This window comes from Pantherophis guttatus, chromosome 3 (assembly GCF_059756535.1).
Source record: "Pantherophis guttatus breed Tessera chromosome 3, ASM5975653v1, whole genome shotgun sequence".
Lineage (NCBI taxonomy): Eukaryota > Metazoa > Chordata > Lepidosauria > Squamata > Colubridae > Pantherophis > Pantherophis guttatus.
In genome coordinates this window covers 17,186,170-17,207,605 of record NC_142065.1, presented here as the reverse complement: position 1 = coordinate 17,207,605, position 21,436 = coordinate 17,186,170, and the positions used below count along the sequence as shown (strand labels likewise).

The 21,436-nt window shown below is 42.7% G+C and overlaps 1 protein-coding gene across 1 annotated transcript; it reads left to right on the top strand.

Annotated features, from left to right (window-relative positions):
- The first annotated feature begins 920 nt into the window (after positions 1-920).
- PCK1 (phosphoenolpyruvate carboxykinase 1) lies at positions 921-20,970 on the top strand. The gene is made up of 10 exons (XM_034433082.3): positions 921-1,055; positions 1,574-1,840; positions 4,524-4,705; positions 6,247-6,450; positions 7,956-8,143; positions 11,356-11,518; positions 13,596-13,820; positions 13,926-14,057; positions 15,497-15,592; positions 18,947-20,970. The coding sequence occupies exons 2-10, from the start codon at positions 1,617-1,619 to the stop codon at positions 19,402-19,404; spliced, it is 1,872 nt and encodes a 623-aa protein (XP_034288973.2). The 5' UTR covers positions 921-1,055; positions 1,574-1,616; the 3' UTR covers positions 19,405-20,970.
- Positions 20,971-21,436: the final 466 nt, after the last annotated feature.

Below are 21,436 nucleotides of genomic sequence, written 5' to 3'. Positions count from 1 at the left end.
CAAGACGACAGAGCAACTTGGTACCCTGAAAAATGGAAGAAGTATCCAAACTAATGCACCTCTGACCAGTGGTGAAATCCAAATTTTTTTTACTACCGGTTCTGTGGGCGTGGCTGGCTTTGTGGGCATGGCTGGCTTTGTGGGCGTGGCAGGAGAAGGATACTTCAAAATTGCCACTCCTGGGGGAAGGATATTGCAAAATCTCCATTCCCACCCCATTCTGGGGCCAGCCAGAGGTGGTATTTGCCGATTCTCCAAACTACTCAAAATTTCCGATGCCGGTTCTCCAGAACCTGTCAGAACCTGCTGGATTTCACCTCTGCCTCTGACCCCTTCTTCGAAGCCAAATTAAAATATTTCCATTCATCCAGAATATGGGAACCATGAGATGTGAACAGAATGCAAACATTGCCTTGGCTGCTCCTGAATTGCTATTTAGTCCTCCTCCTTTCTTCCTCTCTTAGGGAGAATCCAAAGGGTAGAAAACACACCCAGGGCAAGCCTCCAATTCACAGCCAACAGGCCGTTACTGTGACGACAAAACCTGCTTTTCTAAATACTACAAACAAGTGCCTTCAGTCTCAGCTGCTGCAACCATCTGCTGTGTGTGCTCAGCCTTTCACTTCTACTGAGAAATGACGACAGGTCCCCCCCCCTCCAATCAGGGCTAGAACTGGGCCAAAGGTTGGTCAAGCCAAGGCATTTCGTAAACGGGACTTTAAAAAAAAAACACTGAGAAGACAGGAGGTCTGAAGAGCATCTACTTCAAACACTCATTAATTGAGCCAGTTAAATGATAAACCCTTTGTGACTACTGTTGGTTGGATGTTTCTGCGGATATCCATCCTTGGCAAGATGTCAGAAGAACTTTTCCCTGGGGTGATTTAAGAGACAAGCCCCCTTCACCTTGAATGGTGGGACGGACTAAGCAAGACAGAGTATTTAAGAAAGGAAAAGCAGAAGTCCCAGGAGGAAGTTTAGTAAGCAGCATCATGTTCCCTGAAAGGACCAACTAAATCTTCTCCAAAGCTAAGAACTGAAACTACTCTGGTAAAGTAAGTATTTACATGTATAACACCTGTGTGCATTTTGATAAAAAAAAAAAAAAGAAACAATTCTTTGGGGTGACTTGTATTGCTTAATCTGAAAAAAATGCTTTTTTTTTTTTGAGAGAGAAGTTGTAAATTGGTGGTAGAACATATTCATGCCATGCAAAAAAATCCTGGTGTTTCTCTTCCTGGCTTCTATTTTCGATGTTTTCAGTTTGGGATATTGCTAGTATAGATAAAGATTGCTAATATAAGTTTTCTTCAGATTTGTTGGATGCCAGAACACATCAGTTCTAGCTCAGCCAATGACCGTGGACTGGTGGAGATAATTTCCAAACATCTAGTGGATAACAGGTTGTTCACCCTTTGTTGTAGATACCGTAGGACATCCATTTTTTAGGCTCAGTTCAGTTGAAGGCAGTATCCATTCTTATCACCCTGGGGTTTTTTGGCTAATAATTGTAAGTTTTAATGAATTAAAGACATATCTTTTTCCTCTCTATAATTTGCAATTCATCTCATAGGCTAAATATTCTCATCATCATCGTCAGTTGTAAAGAACAGATAATGCCACCCCAAGTGCAAGCACGAATGAATGCCACTCCAAAAGTGGTCCAGGGAGACTTGAAGAGCCTGGCACCCAATGTAAGAAAGTTCATTGAAAGCAATGCCAAGCTATGCCAACCGAAGGCCATCCACATCTGTGATGGATCAGAGGATGAGAACAAAAAGATCTTGGAGCTCATGGTAGAACAAGGCATGATCAAGAAGCTTAGAAAATATGAAAATTGGTAAGGGACCTCTATTGTATACTGTGCAAAGCCAAACATCTGATCCACTGTACAACATTCCTTTCCTTAGGGTTTTCCCCAACTTGTACTTAGTGGTGGTATATGGGCTTGAAATAACTTTTCTGTCCTCTGCGTTTCATCTCTTATTCTAGCATTGTCCAAAAGCATCCTGAAAGTGTGTACAAAATCTCTTGGAGGGACATCTAGAAGTAACCAGGAAGAGAGACAATAGAGACAAGATAGGGATCAGCTATGGGGCAACAAATTTCATGCCAGACTAGCTCAATGAAGGATGGAGAGCAATTCAGTTCAGCAATGGGGAACTGTCCATAAGTAGCCAGTGTGTTAATGCAATTAATTTAATGTTCTTCCTGGATAGTTCAATTTAGGGAAGAATAAAAACCGAAGTTCTCTTTCTTTTTTCTACATTATTCCAATACAGAACTGCCACTCTTTAATGGATGTGCCATATTTTTAGTGGCTACGTAGCTATCAAAATATCAATAGATAAAGATTTTCTCATTATTGAATGTCTTAGCTGGAGAAAACTTCAGATAGCAATATTTCACAAAATCATTAGTTTTCTTCTAAAAATACCACTTTTCTTTGTCACTTTGCAGTCATTCTGATTTTTAATTTTTGGGATCTATCTTCTTTGTGCAGAAAAGATAAAATAAAATCAAGTAATGTATTCAACCTGTGTACACAGAGGAAATGTAACATGATTTAAGCCATAGGGGGTGGTTGGGTTTAAATCTGGTTTGGTGAAGCAGATTTCTAGAAACCGGTATATGGAGTACAGACTGGCTCTCCCCTTTTCCAAACTTTAGGGAGAAATTTTATAAGTTTATTTCTTCAACTGCTTAAAAGAATAATTACACATGCAGCACATTAAGAACACAAAATAAAACAGACAATTTAGCTGGAACCTAGAAGAATAAGCCAATAAGACAGTTTTCTCCTCTTTAGTTTCCTGGTTCACTGAAACTTACAGTAGATTTGCTAATACTTGATACCACAGAGTTCTCATGCCACAGATCAAATTCCGTTGCAATTCATGCCAATTCAACAATAACACCAGTTTGCGATTAGCACAAATTATGCAATCACACCATATAGTAATGTAAATTGACCCAAGTAGCATAGTTTGCATCTTTGACTTTATTGCAATGATAGACTTTTTGATTTACCAGACTTTGGTGAATAATGGAACCCTCTTCCCTACAATGAGAGGTTAAATAAATTAATTGGCGGTTAGTTGAAAAGAGTTTTCATTGTATGTCTCATTTATATAAGATATCCTAAAAGTCTTAATGCAGATCTAAATAAAACAATCGACTGAAGCTTGGCCACATTCTTGAAAGTATATGAAACCCTAAAATGCTTCATAAAATTTTGGTTTATCATTTTAGAAATCAATATTGAGACTAGCATAGGAAGGAGATACGTTAATGATTTCCTTCCCAACATAATCAAGCATCAACACCTGAAAATCAGGAGAACAGAAGGAAATAATAGGTATAGACAGAGAGATAGAGATATGCACATACACACACACACACACACACACACACACACACACAAACACATGTATATATTGCAGGTATGTATATATATATAAAAGTTATTTGTATCCAACTTTATTATTTTTTACCTATAACTCAAGGCAGCAAACATATCCAACATGCCTTCCTCCTCCTATTTTTCTCAGAACAACAACCCTGTGAGGTGAGTTGGGCTGAGAGAGAGTGACTGGCCTAAAGCCTAAAGAACTGCTTTCTAGCCTGGTGCCTTAACCACTAGACCAAACTGGCTTTACATGCATGCATGCATGTTTGTGTCTGTGTAATTCCACCTTCAAGGAAATGCAGCCCCAGTTCTCATTTCTTTTCATTATTGTCTCTAAGATGCGGCAGCAGCTTTAAATTAATTATGGGTAGCATTCTGCATAGAGCAAACAAGCAAAGCCCCATCTGAGGGATGCAGGCAGGATGCAAAATCAGATCCCCTCTGGGCCATGGAAAACTCTATCTTCATGGAACAGTCCCTAGTGCCCAAAATGTTGGAGGCCGCTGCCCTAAAGATTCTCTCGGACTGAAAGTATCTTGAGAGCTCCTCTCTAATATTCCAATGATGGAGTCTGAAAATTCCATTCTAGAAACTCCAGAAGTTTTAATGTTTGAAAATAAATATAAAGCGTCTGGAAGTTTTAATGTTTGGAAGTAAATATAAAGCATCTGGAAGTTTTAATGTTTGGAAGGAAATATAAAGCGTCTGGAAGTTTTAATGTTTGGAAATAAATACAAAGAGGCATTTCCATTATTTTTCATTCCAATTAGAAATGGGGAATGCACGGCACTATTTTAGATAATGAGGTGGTTATTGCTTATTTTATCTCCTTCCTGCTTCTCCTCCCTAAAAATAGTTTTAAAAAGATAGCTGAGAACCTAGCAGGAGTTGGGCTCCATTTGTGAAATGTCTCTGTACAGAATAAAGTCATGTTCATTAGCACAACTTCACCAGGAGTAAATGGTTTGACTGCACTTAAATGAATAATATTCCTTTCACGATCCAGCATTGTATGGTGCTAGACTGTCTTGAGATAAGGAGAAATTGAATTGGATTTCTGTCATTTTTATTGCTCGCATGACAAGTGTAAATGTTCAGCTTCTCGTCTCCACAGCTGGTTAGCCTGCACCGATCCAAGGGACGTGGCCAGAATCGAAAGCAAAACTGTAATTGTGACTCCAGAGCAGCGAGACACCATACCAATCCCCCAAAGCGGAGTGAGCCAGCTGGGACGATGGATGTCAGAAGAAGATTTTGAGAAAGCCTTCAGGATCAGATTCCCTGGGTGCATGGAAGGTAGAGACACACACACACACACACACACAAAAATACAATTTTATGGTTAGAAGTAAAATACTGCAGCTTCCTAACTGTGGTGAGATAGCAATAGCACTTAGACTTATATATCGCTTTGCAGTGCTTTAACAGCCCTCTCTAAGCGGTTTACAGAGTCAGCCTATTGCCCCCAACAATCTAGGTCCTCATTTTACCCACCTCAGAAGGATGGAAGGCTGAGTCAACCTTGAGCTTGGTGAGATTCAAACTGCCAAACTGCTGGTAATCGGCAGTCAGCAGAAGTAGTCTGCAGTACTGCATTCTAACCACTGTGCCATCACAGCTCTTCACATAGAAGAGATAGAAGAACACTGCTTCAAAGATGTTCACAAAACGTGTTTTTTTTTCCATTTATTCCATGGCTAAGCAGTCCTTGTAAGCCCAATAAAAAGAGCAAATTCTGTTAATAATTGAGTGAGTGTGAACACCACAGACAATGACATCTTTTATTATAATTATTTTTACCTCAGGAAAACCAGTAGAATGGTGGTTTACTTATAGTTGTGTTTGGGTGGGCCTATAATGCCAGTTATTTAATACTAGCTCTCTTCAGATTTGCTAGTCTACTTAGAAGTCCCATCTGGATTTGGATGGACAGCATGTAACTCTTGAACTACTGTTTTGGAATCCAGTCATCTAATTCTTAAAATGTGTTTCATGAAGGGTTGGAATGGCCCAGATTGATCTTCAACAAAAAAAAGTTGCACTACAGACTACTGTTGTTCAGCTCCTGTTTCCTTCCCATGAGAGCTGTCCACTCCCTTATATTTTTCAAACACCTTCCCCGTGGGCTTGTTCCAGAACCTCTGTAAAATTTAAAGGTTTCCCAATGTTATTGATATCTCCTCTATGATGATCAAGTTATCATATCTGCCTTTTGAACCTCCTTAGTAAGACCACAATTTCCACAAAGATAGAATGAGACTGCAATCTATACTTATCTTCTAAGCTTAAAATTGGAACAGCTTAATGATATACTGCTGGAATTGGCATACATTTGCAATAAAACATGGGGCTAAAGAGTAGTAATCAATAAATCCAACTCCCATTAACTGGCAGAATGTTTGTTTCATTCTTCTGAATTTGGAATCTGGCCCTTACGTGCTGATTTTGCCAGATGTTACCTAGTATTAAAATGATTTGTACCCAAGTTCTGTAAACAAAACAAAACCTTTATCCATAAATGTGTATTTTATTGGAAACAGAGAAAAAGAGTATTGAACGGGGAGCAGCCTTCATGAGCCTGGTTCTCCCAGATGTTTTGAACCTGAACTCCCATGCTGGCTCAGAATGATGGGAATCCAGTCCAACTGCAAGCTGTCTGAATGGGGAGAATAATGGAAGGGACCTTGGAGGTTTTCTAGTCCAACCACCTGCTCAAGCAGCCATTGGACAGCCATTTTGGATAAATGGCAGTCCAATCTTTTCTTAAGACTAGTATAGTAACTTAGTAGAGATTTATAATTTTATTTAGGATTCTATCTTCTGCTTCTCTTCTGCAGGTCGTACCATGTATGTCATCCCATTCAGCATGGGACCGATTGGTTCTCCTTTATCCAAGTTTGGGATTGAGTTGACTGATTCTCCTTATGTGGTGGCCAGTATGAAAATTATGACTCGTATGGGAACATCTGTCCTAGAGGCTCTGGGTGATGGAGAATTTGTAAAATGCCTCCATTCAGTTGGGTGCCCTTTACCATTAAAAAGTAAGCCATTCTTAAGCTAAAATTTGTTCATCCTGTCTTTCCCAAAAGATAATTGTTGTTAATTTATTTACCAAGCAGAATATTCAGAGCACTGTAGTTATGGAGTTGCCAAGTATCTCTTTGAATAAGAGATGCTAAGTTGGGACTGGTTGGCCATTAAATGCAACAAACCAGAAATTATTCATTAAAGAAAGAACCAACAAAGCATTCCTAAATATTTTTGGGTTCTTCCAAATGACTGAATTGTAGCTTGGATGAGAAAATTAAGAGCAATCTGGTCCACTGTTTCCCATCACATCTTTTTCTCAAAGCACCCATGAAGAATTAGCTTTTTTCAAAGAACGTGGTGTATTACGAGTCACTGCAGCACTGCCTGCTAAGCAAATAACTGCACTGTATTACAACTCAACTTCTTTTTAACCAGACAAAAGAGAAAGGAATACAGGTAGTCCTTGACTTATGACCACAAACTGAGGCCAAAAATTTTGTTGCTAAGTGAGACATTTGTAAAGGCAATATTTCCCATTTTACGACTTTTCTTGCCACATTTGTTAAGTGAGTAACTGCAGTTGTTAAGTTAGTAACAGGGTTATTAAATGAATCTGACTTCCCCATTGACTCTGCTGGTCTGAAGATGGCAAAAGTTGATCAGAGGACTCCAGGAGACTGAAACTGTCATAAATACATGCCAATTGCCAAGCTTTTGAATTTTGATCACATGACCATGGGATGCTGCAATGATCATGTGAAAAATGGTCATAAGTCACTTTTTTTAGTGCCATTGTAACTTTGAACAGTCACTGAATGAACTGTATTAGTTGAGGGCTACCTGTATAGTCATCAGTGGTGAAATCTAAAATTTGTTACTACGGGTTCTGTGGGCGTGGCTTGGTAGGGGGGTAATGTGACTGGGTGGGCATGGCCAATTTTTTTTTTTACTTTTAAAACCATTTTTTCTACAACTTCTTCAACGAAGAGGTTGTAAAAAAATGCTTTCAAAAGGCTCTGATGATCCCAGCTGAGTTGCCAGATCGGCAGAGGCTTTTTTTCTTTTAAATGCCTCTGACAATCAGGCAACTCAGCTGGGATCGTCAGAGCCTTTTAAAAGCATTTTTTGTAGAAAAAATGCTTTTAAAAGCCTCTGACGATCCCAGCTGAGCCACGTGATCATCAGAGGCTTTTTTTTTTAACTTTTAAAAGCATTTTTTCAGCCGAAGAGGTTGTAGAAAAAATGCTTTTAAAAGTTAAAAAAAAGCCTCTGATGATTGTGCGGCACAGCTGGGCATGGGGGGGGGGCAGGGATTTTGCTACCGGTTCTCCGAACCACCCGCCTCCATCACTACCGGATCAGGCGATCTGGTCCAAACCAGGAGCATTTCACCCCTGATATTCATGCTGTCTAGTTTCAGAAGAGTACATGGCAAAAATACAAAAAAAAAAAAAAGATGTCACTTTTATTCAGGTGCTCAATCAGAAGTAACAAACTCTTATTTTGCATTTTGTAGAGCCTCTAGTGAATAACTGGCCGTGCAACCCAGATTTGACGTTGATTGCTCAGATCCCTGATCACAGAGAGATCATTTCTTTTGGAAGTGGCTACGGGGGAAACTCTCTTCTAGGAAAGAAGTGTTTTGCTCTCAGAATTGCCAGCAGGATTGCCAAGGAAGAGGGCTGGCTTGCAGAGCACATGCTGGTGAGAAAAGTTTTAACAACTGAGTTATTTTCAATTCCAGGCAATGGATTAAGATATCAATCCAGGGTCAACATGGCTATAGACCAGTGGTGAAATCCAATTTTTTTTTACTACCGGTTCTGTGGGCATGGCTTGGTGGGCGTGGCAGGGGAAGGATACTGCAAAATCTCCATTCCCACCCTACTCCAGGGGAAGGATACTGCAAAATCTCCATTCCCACCCTACTCCAGGGGAAGGATACTGCAAAATCCCCATTCCCTCCCCACTCTGGGGCCACCCAGAGATAGTATTTGCCAGTTCTCCGAACTGCTCAAAATTTCCACTACCGGTTCTCCAGAACCTGTCAGAACCTGCTGAATTTCACCCCTGCTACAGACCCATGAATGAAAATTCATGGTTGCTTAGTTCTTCCCAACTCTCTGGATTTGTATATGAGTATTAAAAAAAAGGAGAAGGATTTTCACTGAAGTCTGTAAGGATGTTTTGATAGATAGGCATCCATTGAAAAAAAATATTTAAGAGTTTGAATCAGCAAACCCTTTCTGACTTCAGTAGTGGGGAAAACGAATGTCATGGAGAACGGGGGCGCGACTAGAATGTTGATAATGAAGACTATAAGCTCTCAGGACAGTTCAGCTAGCCAGAATAAATACCTATTCTCAGTATGTTATATTCCCTGAGTGTGTCCAGCATACTTGGCTCAGGCTGTCCAATTTTGGAATGCTATTATGGAGAGATGCTGTGCTCCGGGTAAAACCAAAGTCATTTCCCTGACAACATCCTATAACCATGATGGTGAACCTATGGCACGGGTGCCACAGGTGGCATGCGGAGCCATCTCTGCAGGCATGCGAGCCATCGCCTAGGTCAGCTCCACTGCACATGCGCGCATGCCTCCCGCTGGCCAGCTGACTGGTCTGTGGAGACGCACACGCATGTGTGGGAGGGACTGGGCAGGGGGGTCATGCACACATGGGCAGGGGGCAAGGGGGTTGTGCATGCATGCACAGGGGGCCGAGGGTTTTGGCACACCCCCCCATGCCCCATTTTGGGCCTAGCAGGCCTCCCTGAAACCTCTGGGACCAAAAATAAGCCGGAGGTGTGAGGGGGGGCGCACTTCTTGTCGGGCCCTGAAAACTTATTTATTTTACCTAGCCGGGCTAGCTTGATCCCACTGTTTTGGTTAAAGTTAAATTTAATTGATCTTAAATTGGGTTGTTTTAAATTGCGGCCAAATATATTTAATTGTTTTTAAACTGTTTTAAAATTTTGCATGTTCTGTTTTATTCTGGCTGTTCACCACCCTGAGTCCTGCTGGAGAAGGGCGGTATACAAATTAAAACAAACAAATAAATAAATAAACATGTGTGGGGGGCGGGGGAGTCACACCTGCATGCGCAGGGGGGAGGGGAAACAGGAGGGCCTGCGTACATGGCAGGGGGAGGGGCATGCAGGAGGCATTGCATTATGGGTGTGGGCACGCACACGTGCACTGTCGCACACACACACGTGCTCTTGGCACCTGAGGAAAAAAAGGTTAGCCATCGCTGTCCTATAATATCTTATGGAATCAACTACAGGATATCCTCGACCTATGACCACAAGTGAGCCCAACATTTCTGTTGCTGAGTGAGACTGTTGTTAAGTGAATTTTGTCCCATTTTACGATCTTTCTCGCCACCGTTGTTGAGCGAATCACTGCTGTTGTTAAGCTAGGAATATGGTTGTTATGTGAATTCGGCTTTCCCGTTGACTTTGCTTGACAGAAAGGTCACGAAAGGGGATCACGTGACCCTGGGACAATGCAACCGTCATAAATATGAGTCAGTGGCCAAGCGGCTGAATTTTGATCACATGATCTTGGGGATGCTGCAAGTATCTGAATGTAAATCACGTGACCAGGGGGGATGCTGCAATGGTCATAAGTGTGAAAAACAGTCATAAGTCGTGTTTTTCAGTACTGTTGTGACTTTGAACGGTCCCTAAATGGACTGCTGTAAATTGAGGATTACCTGTTTTGTGCCAAAATAATAATGGGGATAGGCTTCATCCCAATGGCTGAGCGATGCTTTGAAGATGCTGTAAGTTACAGTCTCCATCAAAACATGGCTTGGACGAGGAGCAAAATACTTAAATATGGAAAATTCATGCAGAGCAACTAGAAGAATGAATTAGGCATGCGAGATAACATTCAGTTGTTGTATGCCTGTCTTATTTTTCATGAGATGCCTATTTTGAAGTTAAAGCAGTAGTCCCCGAATGTTTTGAGTACGATTAAAAATAAAATTTTAAAAGGACATATTTATTTGTGAGCCAGCCAGAGTCATTGAGGGTTAGGCAGCAGACACGTATTTATTTATTTATAACATTTATGTTCTGCTTCTCATCTCAAAGTGGGATTTTCTCAAGCAGAGAAAAAAAAGTACAGGCACTCTGAAGAAAATGTATGTACATCTATACAATTTTAGCATAGTGTAAAGTAGGAGGGCCCAACCTTGGTTACTTTAAGACTTGTGGACTTCAACTCCTTGGTAACTTTAAGACTTCAACTTCATGCTGTGGGTGGGGTATTCTGGGAGTTGAAGTCCACAAGTCTTAAAGATGCCAAGGTTGGAACCCCTGGTGTCAGTGGGGAAATCCTATCAGTTCGCACCATTTCGGGCGAACTGGTAGTGATAAAAACTACTGCTTTGGGTGAACCAGTAGTAAAAAAAAAGTATTGGCCACGCCCAGTCACATTACTCCCCCCACCAAGTCACGCCCACAGACCCGGTAGTAACAAATTTTAGATTTCACCACTGCTTCCTAAGCCACCATTTTCCATGCAAAGCGCATGTTTGGCGTGTAGTGTGTATGCGCGCTGCAGCGTGTGTTTGGTGCGCCCCATGCATGCATGCGCACGCAACACGCATTTGACACGTACTGTGCATGCACACACACAGCGCGTGCTTGGTGCACACCGTGCATACGTGGCCAGCATACCGGTGACAAACCTGTTCAGATTTCACCACTGCCTGGTGTGAACTATAATCTTACATTCCCTGAACTATATTTCACCTGCAACAAGATTAGTTGAAGTCAACTACAATTTCAGAATAATGACAAGATCGGAAGTTGCCGTTAAGAACACTTATCATATATCTTAATGCTTTTGCTTGATGCTGCATGTTGAGTTTTGAGGGGAAAAAAGCATTCCTTGTGTTTTTAAACAGATTTTAGGTATCACAAATCCAAAAGGTGAAAAAAAATACTTTGTGGCAGCTTTTCCTAGTGCATGCGGAAAAACGAACCTGGCTATGATGAATCCATCTTTGCCAGGGTGGAAAGTGGAATGCATTGGAGACGATATTGCTTGGATGAAATTCGACGACAAAGGTAATTTACTTAGAATTCAGCTGGGAGTTGACGGTCCAAAGCTCTGTTCCAGTTAGCTGGGGAAACTATACTCATCTATATCTTTTCCCTCCCATCAATTGTGGTGTTGTTCCAAGAAGGGAAAAGGTAATGATTAATTTGTACACATTTGAGACAAGCATTTGTGTGCACTATTTATATATTGAATTTATATCCTTGGGCAGTCAAAATTGACTTTGCAGTTTGCATGATATAAGGCAACAGTAAAATATCCACGGCATAAATTAAAAACTTCTAAAACAAAATGATTTCATAAGTTACACCCACTTACCAGTAAAAATAAATTGATGGCAAAATCCAAGCTAAGATGCTTTACAAAATAATTCAGTTTTAAGTGTCTTTCTGGGAGCCTTCAGAAAGGGGGCAGTTCAATTACAACTGTGAGATTATTCCAGTGAGTTACTGAGCTTGCCAGAAATATGGCCAATAAGCAGTTTTTGTTGCAATTACCTTATAAGTCATACCCGTTTTAGTTGGAATCAAGGGTTCTGCAAATGCCAAGCCCTGGATGTTAGAACAATTGTTCTCCAAGGGCTTTCCCTAATGTTCTGGATTTCTTTATAGAATGAGAGGTGGTAAAGGATGTGGCAAGCCCTTGAAGTATATGAGATTGAGTTGCTTACAAAAATGGGAGACTATTCCAACATTCCCAGGAGAGACTAGGCAATTAGAAGGGCAGGGTGGAAAATAGCAAGTTTTATGAATGCAGGTGATTAAGTGAAGGATGGGAAGAATCCCAAATGATCATTTAAGAGGCTCATGATATTTCAACTTTGGTCGTTTCAAAGTTAGAGTAGCCTTTCCCCATGCTGTCACTATACTTCCATGCTAGCATAAATTTTGGGAGCGGTAATCCTGGTTCAACCTGAGAGCAGGGCTGGGATTCAGCCAGTTTGGGCCAGTTGGGGTGAACCGGATGTTAATTTTAATCTGGTTCACCAAACCGGTTGTTGCAAGGACTGGCTGACCCCACCCACCCCATCCTGCCCCTCCCAGGAATCTCCACACAGCCTGTTATGGATGCCAGTTAAGTGCAGGGCCTGCGCGGAGGCTCTGAGAAGGCGAAAAACGGGCCTACCAGAAGGACTTCTGTTCCGGAAGTCCAGAAACAGACCCGTTTATGGCCTCCGGAGGGCCTCTGGAGCCCGGGGGAGGCCGTTTTCACCCTCTCAGAGGCTTGAGGAAAACCTCCAGAGCCTGGGGAGGGTGAAAACACCCCCCCCCGGTGCCGGAGGCCAGGTAGGCCACACCCACCATGGCCACGCCCCCCAGCAGCTGGGCAGAGAACTGGTTGCTAAAATTTCTGGATCCCGCCTCTGCCCAAGAGTACCAGATGGAATTAAGGAAGACAAAAATAACAGAGGTGAAAGAAAGGAAAGGTTATAGTAGAGTTGGGTAAAGACTGGGTTGATGAATATTCGGAGGTAGGTCCCACAGGTGCTTTTTCAAAAGGCAACTGGACTTCTTTTGTTCTTGCTTGAAGATGTTTCGCTTCTCATCCAAGAAGCTTCTTCAATTCTTGGATGAGAAACGAAACGTCTTCAAGCAAAAACAAAGTTCAGTTGCCCTTTGAAAAAGCACCTTTGGAACAACAATGACTCGGGAACAGAGGTGGGTTTCAGCAGGTTCTGACCAGTTCTGGAGAACCGGTAGCGGAAATTTTGAGTAGTTCAGGTAGTAAAAATTCTGACTGGCCCCGCCCCCATCTATTCTCTGCCTCCCCGCTGATTGGGAGGAAATGGGGATTTTGCAGTAACCTTCCCCTGGAGTGGGGAGGGAATGAAGATTTTAAAGTATCCTTCTCCTGCCACGCCCACCAAGCCACACCCACAGAACCAGTAGTAGAAATTTTTGAAACCCACCACTGCTCGGGATGGCTGAGAATCTCTATAGACATTCAGAGGGAGGAGAATAAGTTGTGATGAATGGACAGAAAGAAGAGGAGATGATAATAGAAAATATTCCCACTGCCTCTCTGGCATCTTAGCCACCTTGTGAATGATTATCTGAAGATAGCATCTTACCTAATGTTTCCTAGGTAATTTAAGAGCCATCAACCCGGAGAATGGCTTTTTTGGAGTTGCTCCTGGAACCTCCGTGAAAACCAATCCCAATGCTATGAAGACAATAAAAAAGAATACCATCTTCACCAACGTAGGAGAAACTAGTGATGGAGGCATATATTGGGAAGGTATTGATCAGGAGCTTCCACCGGGAGTCACTCTCTTGTCTTGGAAAAAGAAAAAATGGACTGCCGAGAATGGTACGAAGGAGACCTATCTTTCCATTTCTCTATTATTTGGGTTGCATTTTTGGTTACTGCAATAATGAAAGTGTGACATATATTTGTCTGAATATATTTGAACAGAGGAGCCTTGTGCTCATCCCAATTCCCGGTTCTGCTGTCCTGCTAGCCAGTGTCCTATTATTGATCCTGCCTGGGAAAATCCAGAAGGAGTCCCAATTGAGGGCATCATATTTGGAGGACGGAGACCTGAAGGTAAGAACCACAAACTAAGATAATGGCTCCTTCAGCTTAAAAAAGTATTGAAAACAATTCAGAGTCATTTGTATAAATTATTAGGTTGTCTGAAAAATTAGGAAAAAAATTGATAAATATTGGAGATAAATTACATTAAGGTAAATAAGAGGGGAAAAAATAACGAAAGTGCCACATAAAAGATGACTATCCCGTTTTTCTGTGCCTGAGATACAGAGTTAATTGTCTTAAATTGTAAGAAGTCAGATTTCAGTTAAATATTACAAATTAACAATAAGAGTGTCTTGATACTAGAGTAGTGACAGTCCATTTCCTCATTAGTGACTTAATGGCATTTTCATAGCACCACTCAATCCCTATTGCAGAGATATCATTACTCCTATTTTACTTTGATAACTCTAGAACAGCAGTGTCAAACTCAGTTTTATTGAGGGCCACAATAAAAACACATTAGGGTTGTGTTTGACCTTGGGGGGGGAGGGGTATGGCCAGGGTAGGCACGATCAGGCCTACTCTGTTGTGTTTGACCTTGGGGGGAGAGGGGTATGGCCAGGGTAGGCACATGATGTCACGTGTCGGGGAGCGCCTGTGGTGGCCCAAGTGCTCTGCCAGTGAAAGCGTAGCTTGGGGGGCCCATGCACGGCCCTCACGAGTTCTAATTTTGCTGGCAGAGGCTGCAGGCCGGTCCTTTGCTATTTCCAGGGTGGCCCCGTGGGTCCCCGGGCCTTGAGTTTGACACCCCTGCTCTAGAAGATGTACAGGGAAATGACTGGAGAGAGGTCCTCCTTTTCTCGCCATTTTTATGCAGAGCTAGACGCCCGTCTTCCAGAGATGCCTTAAGATGAATTCCTTCTTTGAACAGAGAGGTTGAATTAAGTGGCCTCTTCTAAGCCATGATTCTAGGCCACCTGCATTTTTTTTTAAAGTCGGCTAGACTGCTGCAGAAAAGAAGGTTATTTCTTAGCAGAATATCTGATATGGTGGGAATTGCAGTCCCAACATTTCTGTAGGGCACCAGCTATAAGGCTTAATATGTCTAGCTGTAGTTCATTTGCAAACCACAGTAGCTTTCATGGTACATATGGAAATTATAGAATAGTTCTTAGATAGCCTTTGATCAGAGAAAGTCGCATTTCCCTGCCATTCACAATACTGAACTCTCTTCCCATCCCAAGTATTACTCAGCAGTACCTTTGCAGAGGCGAATGGGCCCTAGCTAACATAAATCCCCTTCCCTGACTCTTTGTACCTTAAGATAGATAGAACTGTTTACATTCTGAATAGATTAGATAAGCCACAGGGAGGCTGGCTATGCAGTGATCCCAAATTTACAAATGCTGGTGAACGGATGCCAGCTGCTGCCGTGATCTAAAGCAGCAAACTCAATTAGGTGCAGCACCAGTAACCTTTAAATATTCCAACCATTCTGTTTTCTCCAGGTGTGCCTCTAGTTTATGAGGCTCTTAACTGGCAGCACGGGGTATTCATTGGTGCAACAATGAGATCGGAAGCAACAGCCGCTGCTGAATATAAAGGTAAGTCAATGTGAAATAATGCCTTGGCAATAATGCCTTTAAATGCCTTGGCATTTAAAGTGCATGGCTCAATATTTTCACCTAGAAATTCTGATCATTTGAAAGAACCAACCTTCCTTCCTTCCTTCCTTCCTTCCTTCCTTCCTTCCTTCCTTCCTTCCTTCCTTCCTTCCTTCCTTCCTTTGATAGTAAAGGAAGTTGGTACTTAAACAATTGCCACCCCATACAGGGCATGCAATTGAGTCATTGTGTAAATAAAGAAATACTTAGATTTTAGGCAGGAGGGTCTATTCTATTCTAATCAATTATCTTAGATAATTGTTATGTATCTTCCACATTCAGAACCAAGCCATGGTTCTGGGAAGCAACCTCTGAAAGGGCACGATGGAGTCATGTCTGCTTCCCAGCAGTATCTGTTGTTAAATCCAGCAGCCATGTAGGATTCAATTTCCTGATAATAGGGATAGATGTGGATAAAAAAATGGGGAAAGATACCATATATATATCTTTCGTCATCCAGCATGACGACAGCAAAAACAACACAGCTGATTACAAGTGGGAGATGGCTGGAAGGGCCTATTACACGCGCAAGGGCTAAATTGATTAATGGCATATAAAGGCAGAGATCTCTGTCATGGTAGTTTAATACTCTGACGATGTCAGCAGATGGCTGACGAAAGCTTAGCAAAATAAAATTTTAATTCTTTTAAAATTTTAAAATCTTAAGTTCCAGAGTTCGCAGTATGTCTGCTTCTTGTTTTACTAATATTCCTGGAACTCGTATTTTTAGAATAGTTTGTAATAGATAGATAGATAGATAGATAGATAGATAGATAGATAGATAGATAGATATAAATATAGATATATATAGATATAGATATATGTATATATATGTATGTATTTCTCTTTAGCCAGGTTCTTCCTACGTAAACCAAGATTTTTCTGCAGCCCTAGTAAGAAAACAAATACTGTACCTTTACAGGGAGGATACATGGGATGAAGGTGTGGCTAACTGATGAGGGCTTATAAGCCTGAAATAGATCTATCTTAGTCTCCTTAGTCTCCCAATGTGCAGCAGGGAGCTTGCTGGCTGCTGGAGGAAAAAAAAAAAAGCCTAGAAACTAGTGGATTGGGATTTCACTGAACTAGGGCTGCAGAAAAATCTTCGTTTACGTAGGAAGAACCTGGCGAAAGAGAAATACACATAAAGACCTACGAAAAGAAAAGAAAACACACACACATGTTTTTCTTTTTCGTAGGTTTTATGTGTATTTCTCTTTAGCCAGGTTCTACCTATGTAAATAGGCTGCATAATATCTTGGTTTACGTAGGTAGAACCTGCCTAAAGAGAAATACATATATATATATATATATCTACACAACAAATTCCCTGAAATTAAAGACATTTTTATCACATTGTCTGCTTTGATATAATGAGAGAGAGAGAGGGAGGGAGGGGGAGAGGGAGGGACGGAGGGAGGGAGAGGGAGGGAGGGAGGGAGGGAGAGATATCATATGGATTGAATAATTAGTGGAACCGGAGGGACAGTTGAGATTTGAAAGATGACATGGGAGATTGGAGCTTTAATGCTTGTCTCGGTTTTGATTGTGATGCTGCTTCCAGCCCAAAGTAACTTTGCCTGCAATATCTTGGCAATGAGCTTCTTCTCATTGCCGAGATATTGTGGCCTGTCAGCTGCCGGCCCCACCAGCATCAGGGCAACCTGAGAGCTGCGAGGGGGAAGAGGGAATGGAGCTGTCAGAGCTAGAGACAAGAGGCGGAGCTTGAGCCATCCATCAATCCTCAGATGGAGAGGCAACAGCCCCCAGGTCTGGAGGTGGCTGATGAGGAAGAGGAGGAACAGCTGGGTCCACAACTGGATCCTGCTCAGCTACAGGTTAAAGAAAAATTCATTGTAATAATGTGCGTCCCAAACTAAGGAGCCTAGATTAAAAGTTGCTTGAATTTGACTACTACAGGCAGTCCTTGACTTACAACAGTTTGTTTAGTGACTGTTACAACAGTAGTGAAAAAAAGGGACTCATGACTATTTTTCACACTCATGCCCTTTACAGCATCCCTGTGGGGGTCATGTGATAAAAATTCAGACACTTGGCAACTGACTCATATTTATAACGGTTCCAGTGTCATGCCATCATCCCCTTTGGCGAACCTTCTGAAAAGCGAAGTCAGTGGGGAAGCCAGATTTATTTAGCGACCGTGTTACTAACTTAACGATGGCAGTGATTTGCTTAACAGTGACAGCAAGAAAAGTCAAAATAGGGCCAAAGCTCACTTAACAAATGTCTCACTTAGCAACATAAATTTTTGGGCTCCCTGGTCCTAATTCCAGAACAGTGATGGCGAAACTTTTCAGCACCGTGCGTGTGCACACTGGAGCGCCGGCCAGTTGGTCTTTGCGCGCCAGAAACCCAAAGTCCAGCTGGCCGGTGTGCGCTGGTCTTTGGGTTTCTGGTGTACACCTGCACGCCAGTCAGCTTGTCTTTGGGTTTCCGGTGTACACCTGCATGCCAGTCAGCTGGTCTTTGTGCATGCTGGCCAGCTGGTCTTTGGGTTTCCGGTGTACAACTGCACGCCAGTCAGCTGGTCTTTGGGTTTCCGGTGTACACCTGCACGCCAGTCAGCTGGTCTTTGTGCATGCTGGCCAGCTGGTCTTTGGGTTTCCGGTGTACACCTGCATGCCAGTCAGCTGGTCTTTGGGTTTCCGGTGTACACCTGCATGCCAGTCAGCTGGTCTTTGTACACGCTGGCCAGCTGGTCTTTGGGTTTCCGGTGTACAACTGCACGCCAGTCAGCTGGTCTTTGGGTTTCCGGTGTACACCTGCACGCCAGTCAGCTGGTCTTTGTGCATGCTGGCCAGCTGGTCTTTGGGTTTCCGGTGTACACCTGCATGCCAGTCAGCTGGTCTTTGGGTTTCCGGTGTACACCTGCATGCCAGTCAGCTGGTCTTTGTACACGCTGGCCAGCTGGTCTTTGGGTTTCCGGTGTACACCTGCACGCCAGTCAGCTGGTCTTTGGGTTTCCGGTGTACACCTCCACACCAGTCAGCTGGTCTTTATGCACGCTGGCCAGCTGGTCTTTGGGTTTCCGGCGCTCCGGCATGCGCGAAGACCAAAAGAGCAGCTGGGGATGGCGCGTGTGCCCACATAGAGGGCTCTGTGTGCCACCTCTGGCATGCGTGCCATAGGTTCACCATCACAGTTCTACAACTACCTGAGGCAGATGTCAAAGGCTGCACGAATTCAAGTGAGTAAATGTGAACCAGGTGATCTTAGAAATAATGGTGGACTAATTATGGATGAGGCCTCCCATACTTTTTGTTTTCCCCTCAGGAAAGATCATCATGCATGATCCTTTTGCCATGAGGCCTTTCTTCGGGTACAATTTCGGTCAATATCTTTCCCACTGGCTCAGCATGGCACATCGGCCTACAGCAAAACTCCCCAAGATCTTCCATGTCAACTGGTTCCGGAAAGACAAACAAGGAAGATTCCTTTGGCCCGGCTTTGGTGAAAACTCTCGGGTGCTGGAATGGATGTTTAACCGCATCCAGGGAGAAGAAGACTGTGCGCAGCTGACGGCCATTGGCTACATCCCCAACCAAACAGGATTGAACTTGAAAGGCTTGGAAAGGGTCAGCCTCCAGAAACTCTGCGACATTTCCAAAGAGTTTTGGGAAAAGGAGGTGGAAGAAATTAAGAAATATTTTGCAGAGCAGGTGAACGCCGACCTCCCTTATGAGATGGAAAGAGAAGTTATTGCGTTAGAACAGAGAATTAAACAACTGTAACATTGACTGGACACTGTAGACCAGGGGTGTCAAACTCTATTTCTTTGAGGGCCGCATCAGGGTTGTATTTGACCTCGGAGGGCTGGGGGTAGGCATGGCCAGGGGTGGGCATGGCCAGGGGTAGGCATGGCCAGCTCGACATCACTCATGTCAAGGGTGCCTGTGGCCAAGTGCTAAAACAGGACTTCCCTGAGATCTTCCCTCACTCTCATTATAATCTTCCTTCCTTCCTTCCTTCCTTCCTTCCTTCCTTCCTTCCTTCCTTCCTTCCTTCCTTCCTTCTCTCCCTCCCTCCTTCCTTCCTTCCTTCCTTCCTTCCTTCCTTCCTTCCTTCCTTCCCCTCCTTCCTTATTTTTCCTTCCTTGCTCTCTTCCCATCTTCCCTTCTTTTTCTTTGTCTTTCCTCTTTCCCTTTCTCCTTTCCTGTCCCTTCTCGCATGCTCAAATGCAAAAAGGGAAACATTTCTCCTTTTGTTTTGTTTTCGCTGCCCTCTGCTCCGTTTTCGCTGGCAGAGGGCTGCAGGAAGCCGTCGTGGCTGAAAAAGGGGTGCGGAGGGGCCGCACGTGATCCCCCGTACTCTGTTTTCTCTGGCAGAGGCATCGTGGGGCAGTCCTTTGCTGTTTCCAGGCTGGCCCCATGGGCCAGATCTAAGCACCCCATGGGCCTAATTTGGCCCATGGGCCTTGAGTTTGACACCCCTACTTTAGACGGTACTTTGAAAAGAAATGTCCAACTTTTTTAGAAACTAGGCCTGAAAATGCAGTAAAATAGTGGCAGTAACAGTTGTGGCTGGAAGTATCACTTGTGCAGTTTGATTGGAGTAGAGGTCTTCCAGTCACTCAAATAGTTGAAGCTGCTTCCTTACCTTGAAGCAACGATTGTAGAGTTGATCGGCATTATTGCTTCATAAAATAAATGAAATAATCAGAGCTTTTGCTTGATAAGCAGGTCTGCCTCCACTGCTAAGTATTGTACTCACACGTCAAGTCAGGTATTCTTCCAGAATAGCTGTGGTTCTCCCTATAAATCTCCCTTGTGTGAATTCCTCTCTTCCTCTATCACTGCTCATTGTAGGATGTAGAGATTCTGCACTTCAGTAAGCAGGAGGTGAAAGACTAAAAGCTACTCAGCCCAGCAGCTGTCCATTTTAATTTGCAACAGCATTAAGGTGGTGATAATGATATAATCCATAATGTAATGATGATGATATCTTCACTTACTTACTTGTCTTCTGGTACCATATTAAAGTGTCCTTGAAGAGAGCCAACTGTTCCTCATCACAATGACATTCTTCAGCATGTAGTTAATAATACTGAATAAAAACTTGTAGACATCTGCATTGTTGCAACAACAGATGAGGGACCATCAGAAGGAGTAATTAGCAGCTAAGGTATTTCGTGAAAATAAAGACACTCAAGAGATTACTACTCCATTGTGTCACACAGAAAACTGTATTTTCTGTATGCAAAATATTTTCTATGTGCCTTATGTTTTGTATTGTGATTCTGTCGTGTATAGGGAATCCTGATATGATTCCAGAATAATAAAATATAGCTTTGTATTTTGGCTTCTTGGTATGTACTCTGAATATAGTTTATAGTCAATCCAATCCCATGCATATTTATTTGGAAATCCCACTACAGACATTTCTGCATTGTTGTGCTATCTGTCGCCCCTGTGTGTCAGCACAAAAATTAGTGTCACGATACTGGCTGTTCCATTGTTGTTGCATATTCTGCCTCTGTAAAGTTTGTTGGGCCTCCAGGACAAATTAACCACGTTTTCCACGGCATCATGCATTTCAGATATGGTGATTGTTTCTCATCTCTGAGCTTTATTTGCTTCCAACCTCCCATGTTGCAATTCTGTAAGATATGGAAAATACAGTTGAATTCAGTGCGGTACTCTGGTACCATTATATCAATATGCCTGTTTATGGACTAACAAAATACTGTAGAATAATGAACCAGAATCTGTAGACTCTCCACCCAACACAGTTTGTTGTAAGGCCTAAACCAAAGTTGTTTTTAAA